At 57.9% G+C, this 19,178-nt stretch overlaps 1 protein-coding gene across 6 annotated transcripts in view; it reads left to right on the top strand.

Moving 5' to 3' along the window:
- The window catches only part of KCNJ10 (potassium inwardly rectifying channel subfamily J member 10), a 28,762-nt gene extending 12,718 nt beyond the window's left edge, over window positions 1-16,044 (top strand). Inside the window, exons 1-3 of one of the 6 annotated variants that reach the window (XM_072759714.1) lie at window positions 1,263-2,968; window positions 3,060-3,234; window positions 12,099-16,044. In XM_072759714.1, the coding sequence (XP_072615815.1) occupies window positions 12,099-13,238 (1,140 nt within the window). In that variant the 5' untranslated portion in view covers window positions 1,263-2,968; window positions 3,060-3,234 and the 3' untranslated portion in view covers window positions 13,239-16,044. Of the gene's footprint in view, window positions 1-1,210; window positions 2,969-3,005; window positions 3,235-11,815; window positions 11,960-12,098 lie in introns of those variants that run through there. The other 5 variants (XM_072759712.1, XM_072759716.1, XM_072759715.1 and 2 more) reach the window with 5 other exon arrangements.
- Window positions 16,045-19,178: the final 3,134 nt, after the last annotated feature.

Genomic DNA, 19,178 nt, shown 5'->3' on the forward strand with positions numbered 1-19,178 from the left:
GCCGGGCCAGCTGAGGGGTGCAGGCCGCGGAGGGGGGTCCAGGTCACTGCAGCGCTCCCCGGGGGACCCACCGAGAACCCGCGGCTGGACTTAAGGCTGCTTGACGGGAACTGAGAGACGCCCCCAAAGGCAGGACTGGTGGGGCCCGGCGCCCACCCGGACGTGGGGCTGGAGGGAGGCCGGGGGCGACTCTGTGAAGGGGGGCACCCGGAGGGGACTCCCTCTGCAGGTGAGGGGAGCAGGCGGAGCTGATGCTGGGCGCTGCAGAGGGCAGAGGTGAGGAGGGACGGTGGCGGGGTGAGAGCCAGAGCCAGACAGCGGGAGGATCCCTGAGCAACCCCCTGGGGTAGGGGAGCCTGGGGGTACAGGGAGGGGGAGGACAGGCGGGAGAGGAGCGACCCGCAGCCCGCGACCCCCCACCCCGCACCCCTCCACAGGCCCGGCCTCCACCCTCTTTGCGGTGAAGGGAGTGGAAACCAGAGACTTCAAGCTGCTTTGCCCCAAATCTTGGAGCCTAGAAGGGGCCACTCAGGAGCCAGGCAAGGACTCCCAAACCAGGGGTCCCCGGGGGAGCCGGGAGGCCGGGATGCCCTTGCTGTGAGAGGGAAGCTGGGCTGTGCCCGCGGGGCGCTCCCTGCAGCGCAAAGGGCCGCGGCTCGGGGTGTCACCCGTGCAGCTCGTGCTCTCAGGGTGGCTGATACTTCATTGCTCATAAATATTATTATTATTATTATTAAAGATTTTATTTATTTATTTATTTACGAGAGACACAGAGAGAGAGAGAGGCAGAGACACAGGCAGAGGGAGATGCAGGCTCCACGCAGGGAGCCCAACGGGGGGCTCGATCCCAGGACCCCAGGATCAGGCCCTGGGCTGATGGCAGCGCTAAACCGCTGTGCCACCCGGGCTGCCCGCTAATAAATATTAGATGGGACCGTTTGATGTTGCTGACATGAGGCCTGTTGGGTTGTTTTCGGATTGGCAGTTTTTTTTTCTTTTGTAGAGCGTGGGGGTGGTGGTGGGGGGTGCAGAGGGAGCATCTCAGGCGGATGCCCCACTGAGCTCGGGCTCAAGCGGGTCAATCTCGGGACCTCAGGGTCATGACCTGAGCCAAGACCCAGAGTCGGACACCCCATTAAAAGGAGAGGGCTGGTGGGGGGCGGGTTGGGAAGGGTAGGGGTGGAGATGCCGTCCAGCGCTGGGGCGTCCTGCCCCCTGGTGGCGGGAGCAGAGGGCTCGCCCGGAACCCCCTTGTCCCTCCTACCCTTGCTCCCTGAGCAGTCCTGCAGCACCCTGCCTGTCAGCAAGAATGCTTGGAGCCTCTCGCCTGGATGATGCCCTCAAGCGGGAGGGGGTCCCTGGGGATGGATCCCATGCGGCGACCCCACAGCCCGGCAGGTGAGGCAGGTGAGGGCCGGCTGCCACAGGGAGAAGAGGTGAGCGGACACCTCGGTCCCTCCGACAGTTGCCCTGTCTCCACGCCCCCGCCGGACCCTGGCCATCTCGTCTAGGTCTCGGTGTGCTGGCAGCCTCCATGTCCTGGCAGCCTCCGCAGCACCCCCTGGCTGCTGATGACCCTAAATAGCAGCAGTGGTGTCTGACCCCGCACTGATGGGGGTCTGGCTCCTCCGTTGAGGTGAGGAGGGTGGACTGACATTGGGGACAGCAGTTCTTCTGAGGCGAGGACACGGATGGGGCCGGCGCTGGAGCTGTGGGGGCACCGGGGCATCCTGTGTCCTCCCGAGCCAGGTGCCTCGCACGGAGTGAGCCGGGGCAGCCCTGCGGCCCCAGATGCGGGGTGGGTGCAGACAGCGGCCGGGTGCCCAGCCGGGGAGGGACTGTGCTCCGAGTGGGGTGGCAGGTGGGGCGGGGGCGTCCAGAGTCCGTGCCCAGGTGCTGCATGTGCCAGGAAGTCATCCTCGCTCCAGCTGGGGAGGGGAGGTCCTTGTGATCCCCCCCACCCCGGGGCGGTTCTCTGCAGGATTGTGGGGACAGGAGACCCTGCCTGGGGGTTGGGGCAGAGCAAGGGGCCGTGCCCCCGATCAGCCCACACCCACACACAGGGGTGGTGCCTGCACAGCCGAGAACATCGGCCGTGGTCCCTCTGTGTCCCTCCCTCTCTTGACCGGAAAACACACAGAGGGGTCAGAAGGGCCAGACAGGGGTCACAGGCTCCCAGGAAATGCTTTGAAGGCTTTTATCCTTTCTTTTGATCAGACTATGAGAACTTTCCAAACGTTGACACAAGGGAAGAAAAGCCTATTCTTCCCTGGGCCAGGGCCTTGGTGTCAAGCCGAGGCCAGAGGATGGGAGGGAAGGGAAGGAGCCGAGGGGTGGCAGACGGAGGGAGGCTCAGTGACTCAGCTGGAAAAGCAGGCCCTGGACACACACACGCTGCCCTCCTTTCCCCACCTCTAGATTTGTGTGCATCTGGCTCTGTTTCTATTTGTTTATTTTCTTGGAGGCAGATTAATGAATCGAGGCATCTCGTCTGAAAAGAACCCCGGACCCAATTCCGTTCCTCTTCCAGCCTCGAGGGCTTACATAACCCGGTGTGCTTTTCTTGCTGGCCTCCCTCTCAGACCCCCTCCTCCTTCCCCCTCTCCCCTTTAAGGACACCCTGAAGCCCACACATGCTTCTCTTCAGGCCCCCAAAGCAGCCAATCTCCTTGGAAGCCTCCGGGTCCCGATTCAAGTTGGAGTTGGTGCCCAAAGAAGAGATAATATGTTTGGGGACGGGAGGCTGAGTGGCCATTTCCTCTTCCCCAAGGGAGGGGGAGGGCTCCGGCTGGACACGGGGTCTCGAAGTGGCAAGGGACCTTGATAATCTCCAAAGACAGGGCACCCCAACCCCCCCCAGCAGTGGTCCTATGAGGCCAAGCAGGGGAAGGCCCCCGAGAAGATACGGGGATGAGCCGTTCTCCGTCACACGTCAGACATCCCAGAACTGTTTTGCTTTTTGGATTAGGTAAGTTTTTCATTCGACTCTATTTTGCCGTTTGTTTCATTGGAAAATAAGATTTTTCCCTCAAAGTCTCTGAGTGACACTGTGATCGCAGGAAGGATACATTACATCAAGCCGGGTGGCTTCGGGTCCCTCCCGGCACACTAGTTTGAGAAGCAGAACGGATGCGATGGCCTGACGGGCTGAGACGTTGCCCGGGGCACCGCTGGTCATGGCAGGTGGAGGCTGCACCTGAGTCCCGCTTCCCCGTCCAGCCCACTTCCCACTAGGTAACGCTTCCCTTAGGCCCTGGAGGGGTCTTAGGCATCCTTGCCCGACCCCCTCTCGCCACCTCCAGGATGCGGTGCTCCGACCGGCGCGGCCTGGGTTCTGGGGCCGAGAGTGCTCCAAAGCCCTCCGTGTGCGCATGGGGCTTCCCCGACACAGGACACGGCGCTGGGGTGGGACGCGGGGGCCAGCTGGTACCGCAACTGCCTGTTTCTGCCCATCTACTCACTTGCGCTCGCCCCACGGTGGTTGGTTCAGAGACACCTTCAAGACTCAACCGACTGCTCTGGTTCACAGCCAGAGTGGGGCCCCCGCCTGTCCTGGGGGCACTGCCTCCCCTTTCTGATCCCATCTCCAAACCCCTAAATCAAGAGGCTCTTTTCTGGAGGAAGGAAAGGGGAGAACAGGAGTCTGGAGGAGGGCTCACGATGCCTCCACCGAGGCAGACCCCCTGGGCCTGGGGTGTAGACGGAGGACCAGAAGGCAGAGTGTGATGGGGAGGTCAAAGGTCAGAGCTGTGATCAGCGGGACAGCACCTGGCCTGCACATCACCGTCTTCACAAGGCAGGACGCAGGAGGCTGAAGGACAAGCCGCTCAGATGCGTGGGGCGACACAGGCCTGGAGGAGGGTGACGAGGATGGAGCGGGGGAGGGGGGTACACGTTAGTGTCGGGAGGCACCAAGTACCAGGGGACAGTAGGGACGTGCCACGCAAACCTAGAAGGGACCAGAGGTTAGAGCACTCTCTCCCACGCAGAGCATCGCTGCCAATCACAGGATGCCCCCTGGGTGTCTGGGCTGGTGACAGGTCCCTGTCTGGTCCCTGCTAACCCCCAGGGGGGCGAGGTGTCACCTTCTCCGGGGATTGAGTGTGGGATTTGCTCAGGAAGGCAAAATCACTGTCTTGTCAGCCTGATGCTGTAGGAGAAAGGACTTTGGAATCCAGCCAAGGTACTGATCTGGGCTCCGCTGCCTGGACGTTGTCACCGGGGCTCCCCCCCCCCCCCCCCCGCCCCGGGTTCCTCAGCGACTGTGACGACTGTGACGGCAGAAACTGTTACACACTCCTCCCAACGGCAGGATGGGATGGGATGCGAAGTGCCGACCGGAAGGTGGGCATTCATTCGCCAAATGAAAGTCGCCCCCTCTTTCTGCTCCCATTTCCCCGAACCAAACGTTAGGAAGAGGAAATACTCCACAGCCAAAGAAGAGAAGCCACTTGGGGGGGGGGGCAACGCCTGGGTGGCCAGTGGGCGAGTGTCTGCCTTCGGCGCAGGGCATGGCCCAGGGTCCTGGATCCAGCCTCTGCCCCTCTCTCTGTGTCTCTCATGAATAAATAAATAAAAACTTAAAAAAAAAATAAAGAAGTCATCTGGCAGCACAGTGAAGGCCTGGCACCTGGCGGGAGGCTAGGGCCCCAGTTGGGGAGCCAGGGCTCAGACCCTCATCCCTGTCATCCCCCTCATCCCCATAGGAGCCCAGGGCGCCCACCTGCCCACCTGCCCTGCTGGCTGCCCCTCATCTGGCCGCTCAACCTTTAAGCACAGGAAGTGGGCCCCAAGGCAGAGGTGCTGGGGGCCGGGGGCGGGGGGCATCGCTGTGTTCCCAGTTGGTCCTACGAAGAGTCTTTCTTGTGCTCCCAACCCTGCAGCCAAAACTGGCTCCTCCTCCCTGGCTGGCTCTGGATTTTTTCAGGATTGTGACTTCTGTGCACAGGGCTCCCTCCCCTTCCCTGGGTACCCCCCCTTCCCCAGGTGTCCCCCCCACCATCTGGATCTTGCCTACCCTTCAGGCCGGTGCCAAGGCCTCCTAGCTCTGTAAAGCCTTTCTTGGGCAAGAGAGGCCGGTATGGAGGACTCCACCCTCGGGTGTTAGTCGCTGATTTTGCTTCCTGCTCTAAATGGGGGATAACAACAGTTCAGGGGTTGCTCCCTTGAGCCAGACATCATCTTTCCCTCTGCAAGTTCCCTGGTACCTCCCGGGTACCGCATCTGGGGCTCTCACCACTTCCTGCCTGTTGGCTTGGAAGGTCCCCAAGGCCAGAATCAATATCCAATTCATCTCCCGAACTCCAGGGTCGGGTTTAGGACCTGGCACCCCGTAGAGGCTAGAGAAAGCGTCCGTCGCACAGACAGGATTCCGAGGCTGGAAGCGCACGGGTCTTCCTGCTGTGACAAGGGCTCCGCAGACCAGAGGGCTCCGCTGGTTTGCACGTGTTAGTGTTGAGGACTAGTTTGGGGGGTTTCTGTGTGTTTGGGAAGAGAAGATGTGAAAAGTTGAGAGAAGATCCAAGCAAGGAGGAAGGACAAGAGGGCCTCAGCGGAGAGGCTCTGGACCAGGGCAATGTCTTGTGCGACCTGTGCGTGGGGACAATGATGCCCACCCCGCGGGAGCCTGCAGTCCGCTCCCGCCTGCACTCCCGACACGCTTCTGGAGTGCCTACTACGTGTCCTATGTTGTGCTGAGCACACATCAGGGCCACGGAAGTGGGTTATGCCTGAATCCTTAGTTCAGTTAGCCTGCTTGGAGTAGAAGAGAGGTCGGGTGTCGGGTCCACCCCGTAGACCGCGCAGGTGGCGATATGCGGGCGTGCATCTGGAGACTCAGACGAGGGAGGGGTTACCAGAGGCTCCGTGGGAGAGGGGTCGTTTGAACAGGGCTCAGAGGTTTATCCTGGGTGCGTAGGGACAGGGACAGAGGGGAGGCCAGGGAGGGAGAGGGCGCGAACGCATGGGCCTGTACGGCGGGGAGTGGCTGGGAGAGTGGTGGGAGGTAAGGCTGGAAGGAGGTTTGGAGGCAGATGCGGGAGGCCCCTCCTGCCCGGTGGAGTCTGGTCTACCCGTGAGGCGGAGACTTTAACGTGTTTTGAGCTGGGGGAGGCACTGGGAGGCTTATGGGGCAGGGGGCTCGGGGGCCAGGACCTGGCCTTGAGGCCCACCACACGTGACTCAGTCATGCAATAAGGATTCTCCTCCGAATACCTCGTGGGCACTGAAGCCCGATAAAGCATTGCAGGGGCTTGAGGGGGCAAAGGTCGAGCAGGAGGTGAGCATAGATGATGGAGGAGGAGCAGGAGGAGCAGATTCCCTGCCATCAGGCCATCGGACGAATGCTGCACCGAGGAAGGGGAGCCCGAGTGTGGCCCCGAGGAAGGGGAGCCCGAGTGTGGCCCCGGGAGCAGGATGGTGCCTTGACCATTTAGGGAGCCCGAGGGGCAGCAGGGAGGAGGGTTGTTCGGGAGTGAAGGCAGGGAGCGCCGGACCAAAGCTGCTTTCAGGCAAAGGGGAAAACGGACCAAGCTCTTTGCTCAGGGTCACTTCCTGCCGCTCCAAGCTGTCGGGTTTTGGGAGAAGGTGCTCGGCTCTTTCTGGTACATCCTCCATGACCCCTGTGTGGGGAGGGCGAGTGGGGGGAGAAGCATCCTTTCCAGCCACTTACCTTGGCCTGATGTGCCCCGGTGCCCGTGGCCATTTATGAGCTCATCCTCTGTCTCCATCTTTCCGCCGATTCAGAGGAGCTCGGGACGGATGCCTCAGGGACTTGTGCTCTCCTGCCCTTTGAGGGCAGCATCTGTAGGGCCGAAGCAGCAGTGGGCCAGGGCTGGGGCTAAGCCTGGGTACCTCCCACTGTACCTTGGCTCCACCTGGAGGTCTCCGTGAGCTCCGCACCCGGCTCCCGTGCGCTCATCCGAGGCTGCAGCCCTCCCTCACTCGGGCCTCCATCCCGGTCGGCCTCCCGTCAGTCTTTAGTAGCAAACTGTCCCCGGTGCTGGGGAAACAGGTGAAAGGCCTGGTTCGGGAGTCAGTGAAGAAGCCACAGATGACCCACAAGGGGGACCACGTGGTTGCAAAGCACTCTGATGTGCTGAAACAGGAGTGTGTTCAAGGCCAGGCTTCACAAGCCCGTGCTGGGGTGAGGCCAGGGAGACGGACACCAGCTATTTCTTTGATGCCTTTGATGGTCATGAGGGGCCAACAGACACTTGAGTCCAGTTCTGAGAGCTAAGCTGGAGGTCGGAGGCGGGGAGGCTTGGAGCAGGGCAGTGTGAACGCGGGTCCAAAGGTGGAAAGGATGAAACTGCAGGCTCTCTGCAGAGCTGGAGCCCAGGGTACGTGCAGAGACGCATCAAGAACCAAGCCAGCGGGTAGGCAGAGACCAAATCCGAACGGCCTTGAAGGCTGTGCTCAGAGGCCTGCAGCGTTTCCTACAGGCAGTCGGGAGCCATGGATCAGTTTTAGTTGCAAGAGTCAGCAGAGCGGTGCGCTGGCCCAGAGCGGAGCGTACTCAGGAAAGGCCCGTGGGCCCACCCGTCCCGGAGAAGGCGGCCGGAGAAGGCGGCCGAAGTGGGAAGCCGGCATGGGGTGCGCTGAGGCTGCGGGCAGACACCGCCGTGGGTGTGACTGGCCTTTGTTTTAGAGGAATAACCACGAGCACAGTTCCTGGAGCGGGAAGCCCGGGGTCTCCGTGTCTGTGTCTTCACCCCTCGGGGGCTGGTTTTGTGTTCAGAGTTCTGGAGACCCTGGCCCAGGGGGTCCGGCTACGACTGTTCTGGGGGAGCAGCACCCTCTAGAGGAGGCAGCGAGCGTGGGTGAGCCAGGTGGGGCAGCGGGAGACCCCATGGGGCTCAGGGCTGGGCCTGGTCCCTTCCTCGGAGCCCCGCCAGCTGGCAGCACGGCAGCGGGGCTTGTTTATCTGCTTCTGACTCGGGCCACCTCGGAGAACAAAGCTGCCTGGCTGTGGGAGGTGGCACGACAGCTGGGAGCAGCTGGAGGAGGCAGACGGAAAGGCTGGCAGCAGCGGGCACACGGCTGGAGGCGGCAATCACAACAAAGCGTTGGAGCCAGGAGCCAAAATCTGCAGCGCCCGGATCTGTAGGCCTGACGCTGGGCTCTGGAAGCTCCAGGCTCTGTCTCCTGTGGCGCAGCTGGGACCCTCCACGCAGGGGACCCCGGAGGCACGTCCCGAGCCCATGACACCCATGGGGATGAGCCTGGATACACGGAAGTTGCTATGATTAAAAAGTTCTGGGGGCATCTGGCTGGCTCGGTCAGGGGAGCGTGCCGTTCTCGATCTCAGGGTTGTGAATTCGGGCCCCACATTGGGTGTGGAGCCTACTTTAAAAAAGTAAAAAGAAAAAAAGAAAGGTTCTGGACCAGGAACTGGAAGACCCAGGTTCTGGTCTCGTCTCTACCACTGACTTGTTTGGGATAAATCTCTGAGCCTGTTTCTTTTTTTTTTTTTTTTAAAGGTTTTATTTTATTCATTCATGACATACACACACACACACAGAGAGAGGCAGAGACCCAGGCAGAGGGAGAAGCAAGCTCCCTGCAGGGAGCCCGATGTGGTACTCGATCCCAGGACCCCGAGGTCGTGCCCTGAACTGAAGGCAGATGCTCAACTGCTGAGCCACCCAGGCGTCCCACTGAGCCTGTTTCTCATGATGACTTTTGTATTTAGTTCGTGGTACGAGGGTCAAATTACATATTTTATGAGCTGCAGCATGATATATAATCGTAGACTTTCATTTTTGGAATGAGAAGCTTTCCCCTGGGCCCTGAGAGCCTCCCTTCCTGAAGATACAAAGCTAAGACTTTGCTGACGGGTCTGGGAACGTCACCGTAGGAGGTGCGGGGAGAGAGGGTGCGCAGGCAGGCGGCAGGCAGGCATCCTGATCCGCCGTGAGTGCAGGTGAAAGCTTGCAGACCATCCCTGCCTCTGTCCAGGCGTTGATTTCCTCCATAGACCCTGCCCAGTGCTGTCCACCCTGCCCTTGACAGTGCTCCAGGGACAGAGCACTGTCTACCTTTGGAGAAGCTCTTTCCGCGTTTGGAAGTCCGGACTGTTACCTGGATCTCTGTCGTAGCAGTCCGGAATCTTTGCTCCTGTGCTGCGAACTCATTGGTCCTGGTGGCTCCTCTTAGATGGCAAAGGACAAGGCCAAAGCCTCGTTCACATGACAGCAACTTCAAACCAAATATCTGCACACAGCCTCTTGTACCCCTAGGTGGTCTCTTCTCCCCACTAACTTCCCCACCTCCCTCAGCCACTCCTTACAGGCTCTGGTTCTGAATCCTCTCATAGCCTGACTGTCCTCAGAGACTCAAAACGGCAGGTGAGCAGAGTCAACAACTTCCTTATTCTACATACTTGAAGAGTAGCTTAGACAGCATCGCTGGGATGCCCCGTCGGTGAAGCATCTGCCTTCGGCTCAGGTCATGATCCGGGGTCCTGGGACTGAGCCCCGCGTCGGGCTCCCTGCTCAGGGGGAGCTGCTTCTCCCTCTGCCTTTGCCGCTCGCCCTGCTAGTGCTCTCTCAGATAAATAAAATCTCTAAAAAAAAAAAAAAAAAAAATAGCACTGCTTGGTTTAACCAAAATGCATCCCATCTTTCCAATCCGGAATGGCTCAGGTGATTCTTGGACTCCAGTATGTACACCTACCTGATACCTTTTTTTGTTAGATTTGGCTCCTCCTGGATCCTGATTCTGCCCAGATCTTGCATTTGTGATCCATCCCTGCTTTGTGCCATCCCCGTAATCCATGTGCTATATAGTTTTGAATAGGATTACTGTCATGAATGTTGAATGGGGTGAGGCAGAAGATAAAGCTCTCTGGGACGTCACAAGAAAACAGATCCCAGGCCGTCATGATCCCCTCAGGAGCACCACTTGTTTTTGTGTGGGTTAGTCCCCAGCATCGGAGCGGCATTCTGCTCATTTTTCTTGGTCTTATCCTCAAGGACAGAAGGAGAGATCTTGTGCAAAAATCTTGCACAGACACACTTTATCTGTTGCCTTGCTGTGACTGCCCATCTAGTAACCTTGTCTTAGAGGGAAGTTAGGCCACTTGGTGTGACTTGTTCTTGGTCACCCCAGGCTGGGTCCTGCCGATAACTGCCCTCCCTCCGACCTTCCTAAGTGCTCACAATCCCCCCCCCCTTTTTTTTTTAATTCATTTGAGAGAGAGAGAAACAGAGAGGGACAGAGGGGGGAGGGAGAGAGAGAAGCTCAAGTAGACTCCCGGCTGGACGTGGACCCAGACACAAGGGGGCTCGTGATTCTAGAATCTTGCCCTGGGTCACTATCTTACCCAGTGTGTGAAATGTATCTTGTTTCTCTTTTTGAAAATTAAAAAAAAAGAAAAAAGAAAATTACGTTCACTCATCCACAACTTTCCAGCACTTCCTCTGTCTGCTCACAGTTCTTCAGAATCTCTTAGAGGTCGCACGACTTTTCCAGTTTGAGGATCAAATGAGAAGGCACGCTAATCTGTAAACTTGAAAATGGCATAGAGATGCAGGCCCTGCACGTGTTTTTTTCAATATTACTACTACTACTGAGTATCGAATGGGGCTTTACTTGGGCTCTAAATAATAATTCTTCAGAATTATGGAGCTTCCCCTTTGCTCCAAGGTAGCTGAGGGTACTGGGAAGTGGACGAGCGGTCTCACCCGGACAGAGGTTCCACATGGGCAGAGGCTGGCAAAACAGGCGCCTGGTTGCCTCTAACATCTTGGGTTTCCTGTCCAGTGGTGGTCGCCAGTTCAGTGTCTGCGTGGGTGGGTGTTTGGACGGGCCCAGATAGTTTCTTTTTCGGGGTGTCAGTTCTTGGGGAAGACGAGGTAAGGGACCAGGGTGAAGGACTGATAAAGTGCAGTGGTTCAGATTTTTTGGAATGGTTACTGTGATGAGCCTCTCAGCTCTCCAGAGGCCAGACTCCCCCGAGATCGCCCTCCTCCCTCCCAGGTCTGGCCACCAGACCCAGAGTCCAAGGGCTCCAGTGATTGAAATCCTTTCTCTGCTGGAAAAGTACAAGTTACTCCTTGGGCAGGGGTGCCGGCACCTTGGAGGAGCAGGTGAGCGGTCTCCTGTTTCAGAGCCTCGGCCCACTTTCTTCGATCAGGACAGACAGCAATCCCGAATTCGAGCTCTTGCAGACGGGGGTGCTGACTACTATACACGAGCCCTCCTACTTCACCCGGTCAAGGCGGCTCGGCCGCGGTGAGCTGCTGTCTCCCCCAGTCCTCGGGGAAATGGTCCCGCACGGCCAGGAGGCCCGGATGGGACGTTCTCCTTCACCGTGGCTCGGCTGCTTGCGTGGGTCCTGTCTGCACTCCTCCCACCCACGTGCACCCCCGGGATCCGGCCTGAATCCCCCCACATGATGCAGATGGGTGATGACGGTGATGGTGATGGTAAAGGAGTAATAGTAATTATAATAACACATAGTGAAATGGTCTGGTTGCTCAGAGAACACCTTGAAGGGCAGAAGGGTGGGCAGTTTCTGCTACTTCCTTGGCCAGATGAGCATCTTGGCGTCCCCGGCGAGTACTGACTTGGGGCTGGGGGGCAGGTGGGGGTATCAAGGGCCCGGGGGTTTTGAGGCGGGCTGGCCTGGGACAGCTTCAGCGGGATAGTCTTTCTTGCTCTGCCATTCACGAGGGTGGGGAGGGATCCTATTTCAGAATTGGAGATCTTCACAGAACTGGTTTTGCGGGGAATGGAGTAGAACCCTCTCGTCTTGCCCCACCTTCAAGGAACTGTGAACTTACGACTCTCTCTCTTTTCTGTCCCTCCCAAGAATTACAAATATCAGACTGCATTGCAGTTATTTGCTCGCTGAACGTGGGTCTCGCTCGCTAGGCGTGAGTTCTTGGAGAGCAAGGATGGTGTCATTTCTATTGGTGACTCACCGGCATCTTGCACAGCAGTTGGCGTGGAGCAGGTGCTCATAAGTATTGGCCGACAGTGAGAACAAATCAGTGGCACCGAGCGGATGTCCCCTCTTCGTTCGCGCTGGGTGGTGGCTAAGAGTTGGCTGGATGTCTGCAATAACCTCCGTTATGCTGTCTTGCTCCCTCCAGATGACGTCTGTCGCCAAGGTGTACTACAGCCAGACCACTCAGACGGAGAGCCGGCCCCTCGTGGGCCCAGGGGTCCGGCGGCGCCGGGTCCTGACCAAGGACGGCCGCAGCAACGTGAGGATGGAGCACATCGCCGACAAGCGCTTCCTCTACCTCAAGGACCTGTGGACCACCTTCATCGACATGCAGTGGCGCTACAAGCTGCTGCTCTTCTCGGCGACCTTTGCAGGCACCTGGTTCCTCTTCGGCGTGGTGTGGTATCTGGTGGCTGTGGCCCACGGGGACCTGCTGGAGCTCGGCCCCCCGGCCAACCACACCCCCTGCGTGGTACAGGTGCACACGCTCACCGGGGCCTTCCTCTTCTCCCTCGAATCGCAGACCACCATCGGCTACGGCTTCCGCTACATCAGTGAGGAGTGCCCGCTGGCCATCGTGCTTCTGATTGCCCAGCTGGTGCTCACCACCATCCTGGAAATCTTCATCACGGGGACCTTCCTGGCAAAGATCGCCCGGCCCAAGAAGCGGGCGGAGACCATCCGGTTCAGCCAGCACGCGGTCGTCGCGGCCCACAACGGGAAGCCCTGCCTCATGATCCGAGTCGCCAACATGCGGAAGAGCCTCCTCATCGGCTGCCAGGTGACGGGCAAGCTGCTTCAGACCCACCAGACCAAAGAGGGCGAGAACATCCGGCTCAACCAGGTCAACGTGACTTTCCAGGTCGACACGGCCTCGGACAGCCCCTTCCTCATTCTGCCCCTGACCTTCTACCATGTGGTAGATGAGACCAGTCCCTTGAAAGACCTCCCCCTGCGCAGTGGCGAGGGTGACTTCGAGCTGGTGCTGATCCTCAGTGGGACGGTGGAGTCCACCAGTGCCACCTGCCAGGTGCGCACGTCCTACCTGCCGGAGGAGATCCTCTGGGGCTACGAGTTCACCCCGGCCATCTCGCTGTCTGCCAGCGGCAAATACATCGCTGACTTCAGCCTTTTTGACCAGGTGGTGAAAGTGGCCTCCCCCGGCGGCCTCCGCGACAGCGCTGTCCGCTATGGAGACCCTGAGAAGCTCAAGTTGGAGGAGTCGTTAAGGGAACAAGCGGAGAAGGAGGGCAGCGCCCTGAGCGTGCGCATCAGCAACGTCTGACAGCCTGGTTTCCCGCCTCCCCGTCCCTCTGGTGTGTCCTCTGTCGGCGTCCCGGGGGAAGGCCGTCACCCCGGCTTCCCGGAGGCCCCCAGAAGCACCCATCCTCCGCCCCCTCTGCTTTAACCTGGCGGCCCGCGGGTAGGCGAGGCCAACTGGAGTCCCAGCTTTCCTTCCAGTGTCCCCTGCACCCTCCCCCAAGATACACAACCCCCCGACGCCGGGAGGGGGGTGGAGAGGGAAGATTAGGCTGCAGTGGCCCAGGACGCCTCAGCCATGCTTGGAGACTCACATTAGGAGGACCGTGCAGTTGGATGGATAGACTCCCCCCGCCTCCCGCCGCCACCATCCAGGTTTGGTGACCTGAGGCCGCAGCCCCCACCCCCTCTCATTCCCCACACGGCTAGTTCCCTGGGGCAAGACTCTGATGGTCCTTTTGGGGTCTGTGCCTCGAGATATAAGGGAATCTGGGTGAATCCCTCCCGGGTCCTCTACCAACCCCTGTTGAAAGAAGTCAGGGTTTTTCAGGGTGGTTCACTTCTGCCGGCAAATTCTGACTGTAACTCAGGAGCTTGGTCACCAGTTTTCCCCCGTTTTGTCCAGTGGGACCTTCCCTTAGGATACCCGGTTCTCCCTTAGCTGCCTCTGCTCCCAGAGACCTGGGGCCGACGCAGGAAATAGGCCCCGGGCAGCATCGCACCTACACGCGTCCTGGAATCAGACCTCTGCAGAGCTCTTGTCCAAATCCCTGACGCTCTTCCGCAGACAGCCCAGGGAGCATGTGTTGCCCTGTGGCCTGTGGATGGGATGGCCCTGCCAGCAGGTCCCCAGGCCCCACAGAGAGGTCTGGAGAGATGTCCCAGACATTTACAGGGCACGGATCCCCTGGGAAAGCACCACTGACCCTACCGTGAGGGAGGAGGAGTAAGCTCTCAGATTTCCAGCCGGCTGTGTGGAGCCCCGGGGACCCGGCGGTGCTTTATTGGGGTTTGGGCCGGGGCAGAACTGTGTGGCTGGCGGACAGCATTGTCCCTGGCACCCCTGCCTGTGCCCCTCTGACAAGTGCCAGCTATTTTGTTAGGCAACGCTGGGAGGGAAGGAGACTACACACCTCCTGATCCAATAACCAGGGTCTCCCTTAGCCATTCCTGAGACTTGGGATAGAGGGTCCCCAACCCCATCTCCTCTCCCCTGCAAGGACGCCACTTCCAGGTGAGTTAGAGGGCACACTTCAGGACATCAACCTCAGGCCATTCCTTGGTCCCTGGTGGGGGCTGTGCGAGGGGCTGAGAAGGGCGTATGGGCACCAGAATTTTCTCTAAAGCCCCAAATCCCAAAAGTGCCTCCACCGACAGTGGCTTGGCATAGGGTCCCTGCACGAACCGTGGACCTGGTCAGTTGTTACAAGCCACACACTTCCCAGAACGCGTCCACGCGCCTGGGGCTGGACCCACGGTCACCTCAAGATGTGCATAAGATCCTCTCATGTGTGTCTTTCCTTGAACTCCGCTGACTCCGACCTGAAGACCCTTCATTCTTCACTGACTGTACACCCCACCCACCAGCACTCCCAAGCTCTCAAGGGAACGAGACCCAGGAAAACGTGAAAATCTGACACACAGAACGGAAGGCAAAGAGCCAGTGTCTGGGCTCCCAACTTTATTCAACATTAGACTTACCGTATTTCTTCCAGGGTGGGGAGGCCGCAGTTCTGGCGTGAGCGTGAGCGCGTGCGCACCCGGACGCCTCCTCCACCAGCAAGGCGTTCTCCCCTAGCTTCCTCTGCACACAGCTGCATCCCTCCTGAGGGTCTGGAATCCCTTCTCCCTGGTCCCCTGCTGTTGGCTCCAGGCCCCCAGGCTGCTCAGATTCTTGCTTAACACAATGAGGACATTTTCTGACTTAACTGTTTTTGATTTTGCTCTGCGACCCCAGACTTTGCTCTAAGTTGCACTTTAACGCGTCCTACTATCCTCTTAATACAGCCCAGCTTCGTCTGCCACAGGCCTCCCCAGAGGACAGTGCCCCCCACCCGCACCCTCCCTGGCTCCGCACAGCCTCTTCCTCGGAGCTGAAATCCTTCTGCAGGCTATTGGACGAGCTTCGGGAGCAGCCAGGTCCGGTGGGACGTGGGCCCCTGACCACACCAACCGTAGACTGGAATGTCAGGGAGCGCTCAGCACCCACAGGAACAGGAGAGTCCTCGTGGGCAAAACAACAGATGGGAGAGGGCACTCAGGGTGTGACGACGACGATGACGGGGGTGGTGCTGACGGACCTCGTGAAACCCGTGAGACCAGTGTCCCCTGGACCAGCAGACGAGACGGAGGCAGAGGCTCGGGAGGTGGGACGTGGTACATAGGGAGGCTGACCCGAGGAGAGAGACCGAGAGAGTATGTGCATGTAGAGAGATGTCTATGGATGTACATAGGACCAAACATGCTGAATGTACAGAAAGGAGATCGTAGCACGGGGTGGATACCTGGCTCTGGGTTCGGGGTCGGACTCCCCCGGTTTCCAGACCTGTGCCCGGTGATCCTGGTTTGCACGTGCAAGCGGGACAGCTGAGGAGGCTTTCAGGTTTGATGGCGGAAGAGGGAGGCGTGGAGGCCGCTCCTCAGAGGAGACGCCCACTGAGGCTGCGGATACTCCCCGCACCCAGGCCCGGGAGGGAGGAGGGAGCGGGAGGACTCGGGCAGCCGCTCGGCCATGGGCACCTAGAACCCACCTACACCGCACTCCACCCCGGCAGTGTCCTGTCACTGTAGCACTTTGGTTTTGGTTTTAAAATAAAAGCACCTTCTGCGTCCTTTTCTGGAAGTGTACTGCATGCCCCCTTCCTCCGCGGGCCCTGCCGGGACGCCCCCACCTGGACTCCACGTGCCGGGACCACGAGCTGCTGGGCCCACAGCCGGCCCGCAGCCACCCAGATGATCCCGGGGCCTGGGGCGTGCGGGCCTGGTGCAGGCGTGGGGGGAGCCCCAGGGGGACAGTCCCCCGAGAGGTTCCGGGTGTCCTCCGCCCCACCTCGTCCTCACCACCTGGCTCCACCAGCTAACAGGACCGTCCAGGGACGCCCGAGGCCCAGCAGAGCAGAGAAGCCGCTACCCCCCTGCTCCGAGGGGTGCCGGGAGCCTCGCACACCTGTGCACCTGTGCGCTCACACGCTCCTCTTGTAGGGTCAGCAGGGGCTGCCGCCAGCTCGGTCACGGCCGGCTCTCGGCTCTCGAAGCACCATGTCCAGGACAGCGGTCCGTCCCCGCGTCAGGGACTAAACCGGGCCAGAGTCACCCATGGAACAGGGACAGAGGAGCTCGTTTGGTTAATTTTACTTTAGTCTCTGCAAAAGAAGCTGCTGAATAAAAAACAGCACGGAGCTGTGTTTCCTCCAGCTTCTCGTAGACACGGAAGCCGGTCCTGGTGTGGGGCTGCCTGCAGGCCTACCAGGGGCGCAGCCAGCCCTCCCTCGGCCGTAGCTCCCTCCTCAACCCGGGGATCCTTTAGCAGAGGACCCTTCACACCGAGTTTTTAAAGGATTAACAGAAGAAAAAAGTCACGGTTTAGCAATCTATCGATATCCAATTGGCTTGGCTCAATCCAGGAATGTTGCTTTGGATCCTATGCCGCCCCTCCCAGCCAGATTCACATGCCCCATGTCCCTTCCACGCTACTGGGTCTGGACATTCCCTCGTGATCCCCGAGGCTCTATAAGCCTCTTCGTTTTGTTGCTGGGCATTTTGCCCCAACATTCAAAGAGATGGATTTCCCTTCTACTCTTATCCATCCCTTACCTGGAAGGCCTGGTTGTCAACAGCCAGCCCTGAACCCTCTCTGATGCTTGCTAATGCGTCCCAGAGTCACCGACCTCTGTTCCCCAGAAAAGGAAGGACAGAGGGAGGGGGAGGAGGGAGAAAACGAGGGGTCTCATCGTCATCAATAGATACTTACCTACAGCGTTCAGGCAACACTGGTTCAGGGATGAGTCACAAGACATATGAGATAGAGGAAATATGAAATACACAGTCCCTTAGGCTTTAAAGAGACTTGCAAACTTGTGAGGAAAACAAGGTAAGTCGCACACACCGAGGGCATACCACAAATGTCAGGGAGGACAACAAGCACAGCCCAAGGGCCAGATAAACCACCACCAACACGTTCTCAAGAGTGAGATGCGTGTGGAAAATACCTCCCGGGGACAGGCACTAGGCAAGGGAAGGTATCCATCTGTGAGGTCTAGTTAGAACACATGTGACATGAGACTCAAGAAAAATCAGCAAATACTGAGTTCCTATTACCTGGAAGGTACCATTCAGGTAGTAGAAGGACATTGAACACACGATGCACGTCCCAGGGAGGTACTTTCTCACTGGGCTTTGCACCTGCTGTTCTTCGCTGGAAACCCCTCCTGCCTGCTGCCCCCAGCCTTGCTCACTCTTACTTACCATGCCCATCTCAGCTGGAAATGCTGGTTAAAAGCTGTGGTGGCACCGCCTACCCATCTTTCATAGCACTTACCAGAGCAGCAGTTTGACTTGTGAATTTATTTGACGGATGTCTGTCTCGCTCACTAGACTTTAAGTGTCGCGTGAATGGGATTCATGTCAGTGTTTGGTCATCAGTACAGCCTGGAGCTTCGCCCAGGACCTACACCTGTGATGCTCCGTAAATGTAGCAGAGCAAGGGAAGGGGGAGGGAATTGTCTCACGTTCACATAGCTAGTACACAGAGGAGCTCGTGTGCTTGTTAAGTATCCATTAAGATTTAGGTAACATATTTCATAAGACATGACATAATTAACTGTCAAAAAAAAAAAAAAAAACAAACTAGTACAATAAACTCCACAGTTTTGGAAGGGGGGAAATTATTTGCACTAGTTAAGGTCTAGGGAGAGTTTTGAGGAGTTGAAGTTAGACTCCAGCACCAAAGGACAAATAGTATTTAAAGGGAACACAGGGGGAAAAAAAGGAAAAAGGAAAAAAGGAAAAAAGAAAAGAAAAAGAAAAAGGAAAAAGGAAAAAGGAAAAAGGCAAAGACAAAAGGGACCCTTTGTAGGTGATACAGTAGGAACAAAAGTACCGTAGGACGAAAGCACAGGGCATAGCTAAAGGATGGGTAATAAACCTAGAATAGAGGGTTTTACAGGCGAGTAGATTGAAAAGGCAGTGTCATGGAGGGACTCAATGTCAGCCTAAATGGTCTATTTTTTTTTCTATAGGCAATTGGGAGCCATTGGAGGTATCTGAGGAAGGAAAGAATCTAATAAAGTACTGTTTATGAACATCAAGTTAGCCGTAGAATTGAGAGACAGGACATGCTAAGCCAGTTAGGAGGCTTGCAAAAGCTTGGGGGAGAGGTAACTGCCACAGATCCTGGTGTAGTGGAGGTGGTCGGTATGTATCATTAATTAAATGAGTTGTTGAAGGTCTGGGCTAAATTCAACGAAAAGAATTTAGAACAGGTTCAAAAGGAAATTACAAAGCAGGCAATGTAAGCAAGGTCTAAAAAAACAAAACAAAGAAAGTGACTAAATCAGCCGGGACTCTAGCAGAAAACAGAGGGTATACTTAAAGAGCTAATAGGGGTAGGATTTAAGGAAGGGGTTATTTATAAAGGTGTGGGCAGGGCTAAGAAGCCAACAAGGGATGGTGAGGCACCCAGGGACTCCCCACGGCAGGAGAGTCTTTACCAGTCTTAAGCCTGGCAGGATGGTTACTGGAAACTGGTGAGAGTTGTAGCCAAGGCAGGGGGCTGTCGCCTCAGTGGAAGCCATGGTCTCAGGCAGCAGGACTCAGCCACGGCCAAAGACCCGCTAGTGCCTCCCCCTGGCCTAAGCTAACGGGCAGCCAGAGGGCAGGGAAGACTGCGTGATGCTGGCCAGTACAAGGCAAAGAAGATGGAGAGTCGATCTGGGAAGGTCAGTATACTGACCGAGGTCGAGGTCAC

The sequence above is a fragment of the Vulpes vulpes genome, chromosome 5, assembly GCF_048418805.1.
Source record: "Vulpes vulpes isolate BD-2025 chromosome 5, VulVul3, whole genome shotgun sequence".
In the NCBI taxonomy this organism is placed as follows: domain Eukaryota; kingdom Metazoa; phylum Chordata; class Mammalia; order Carnivora; family Canidae; genus Vulpes; species Vulpes vulpes.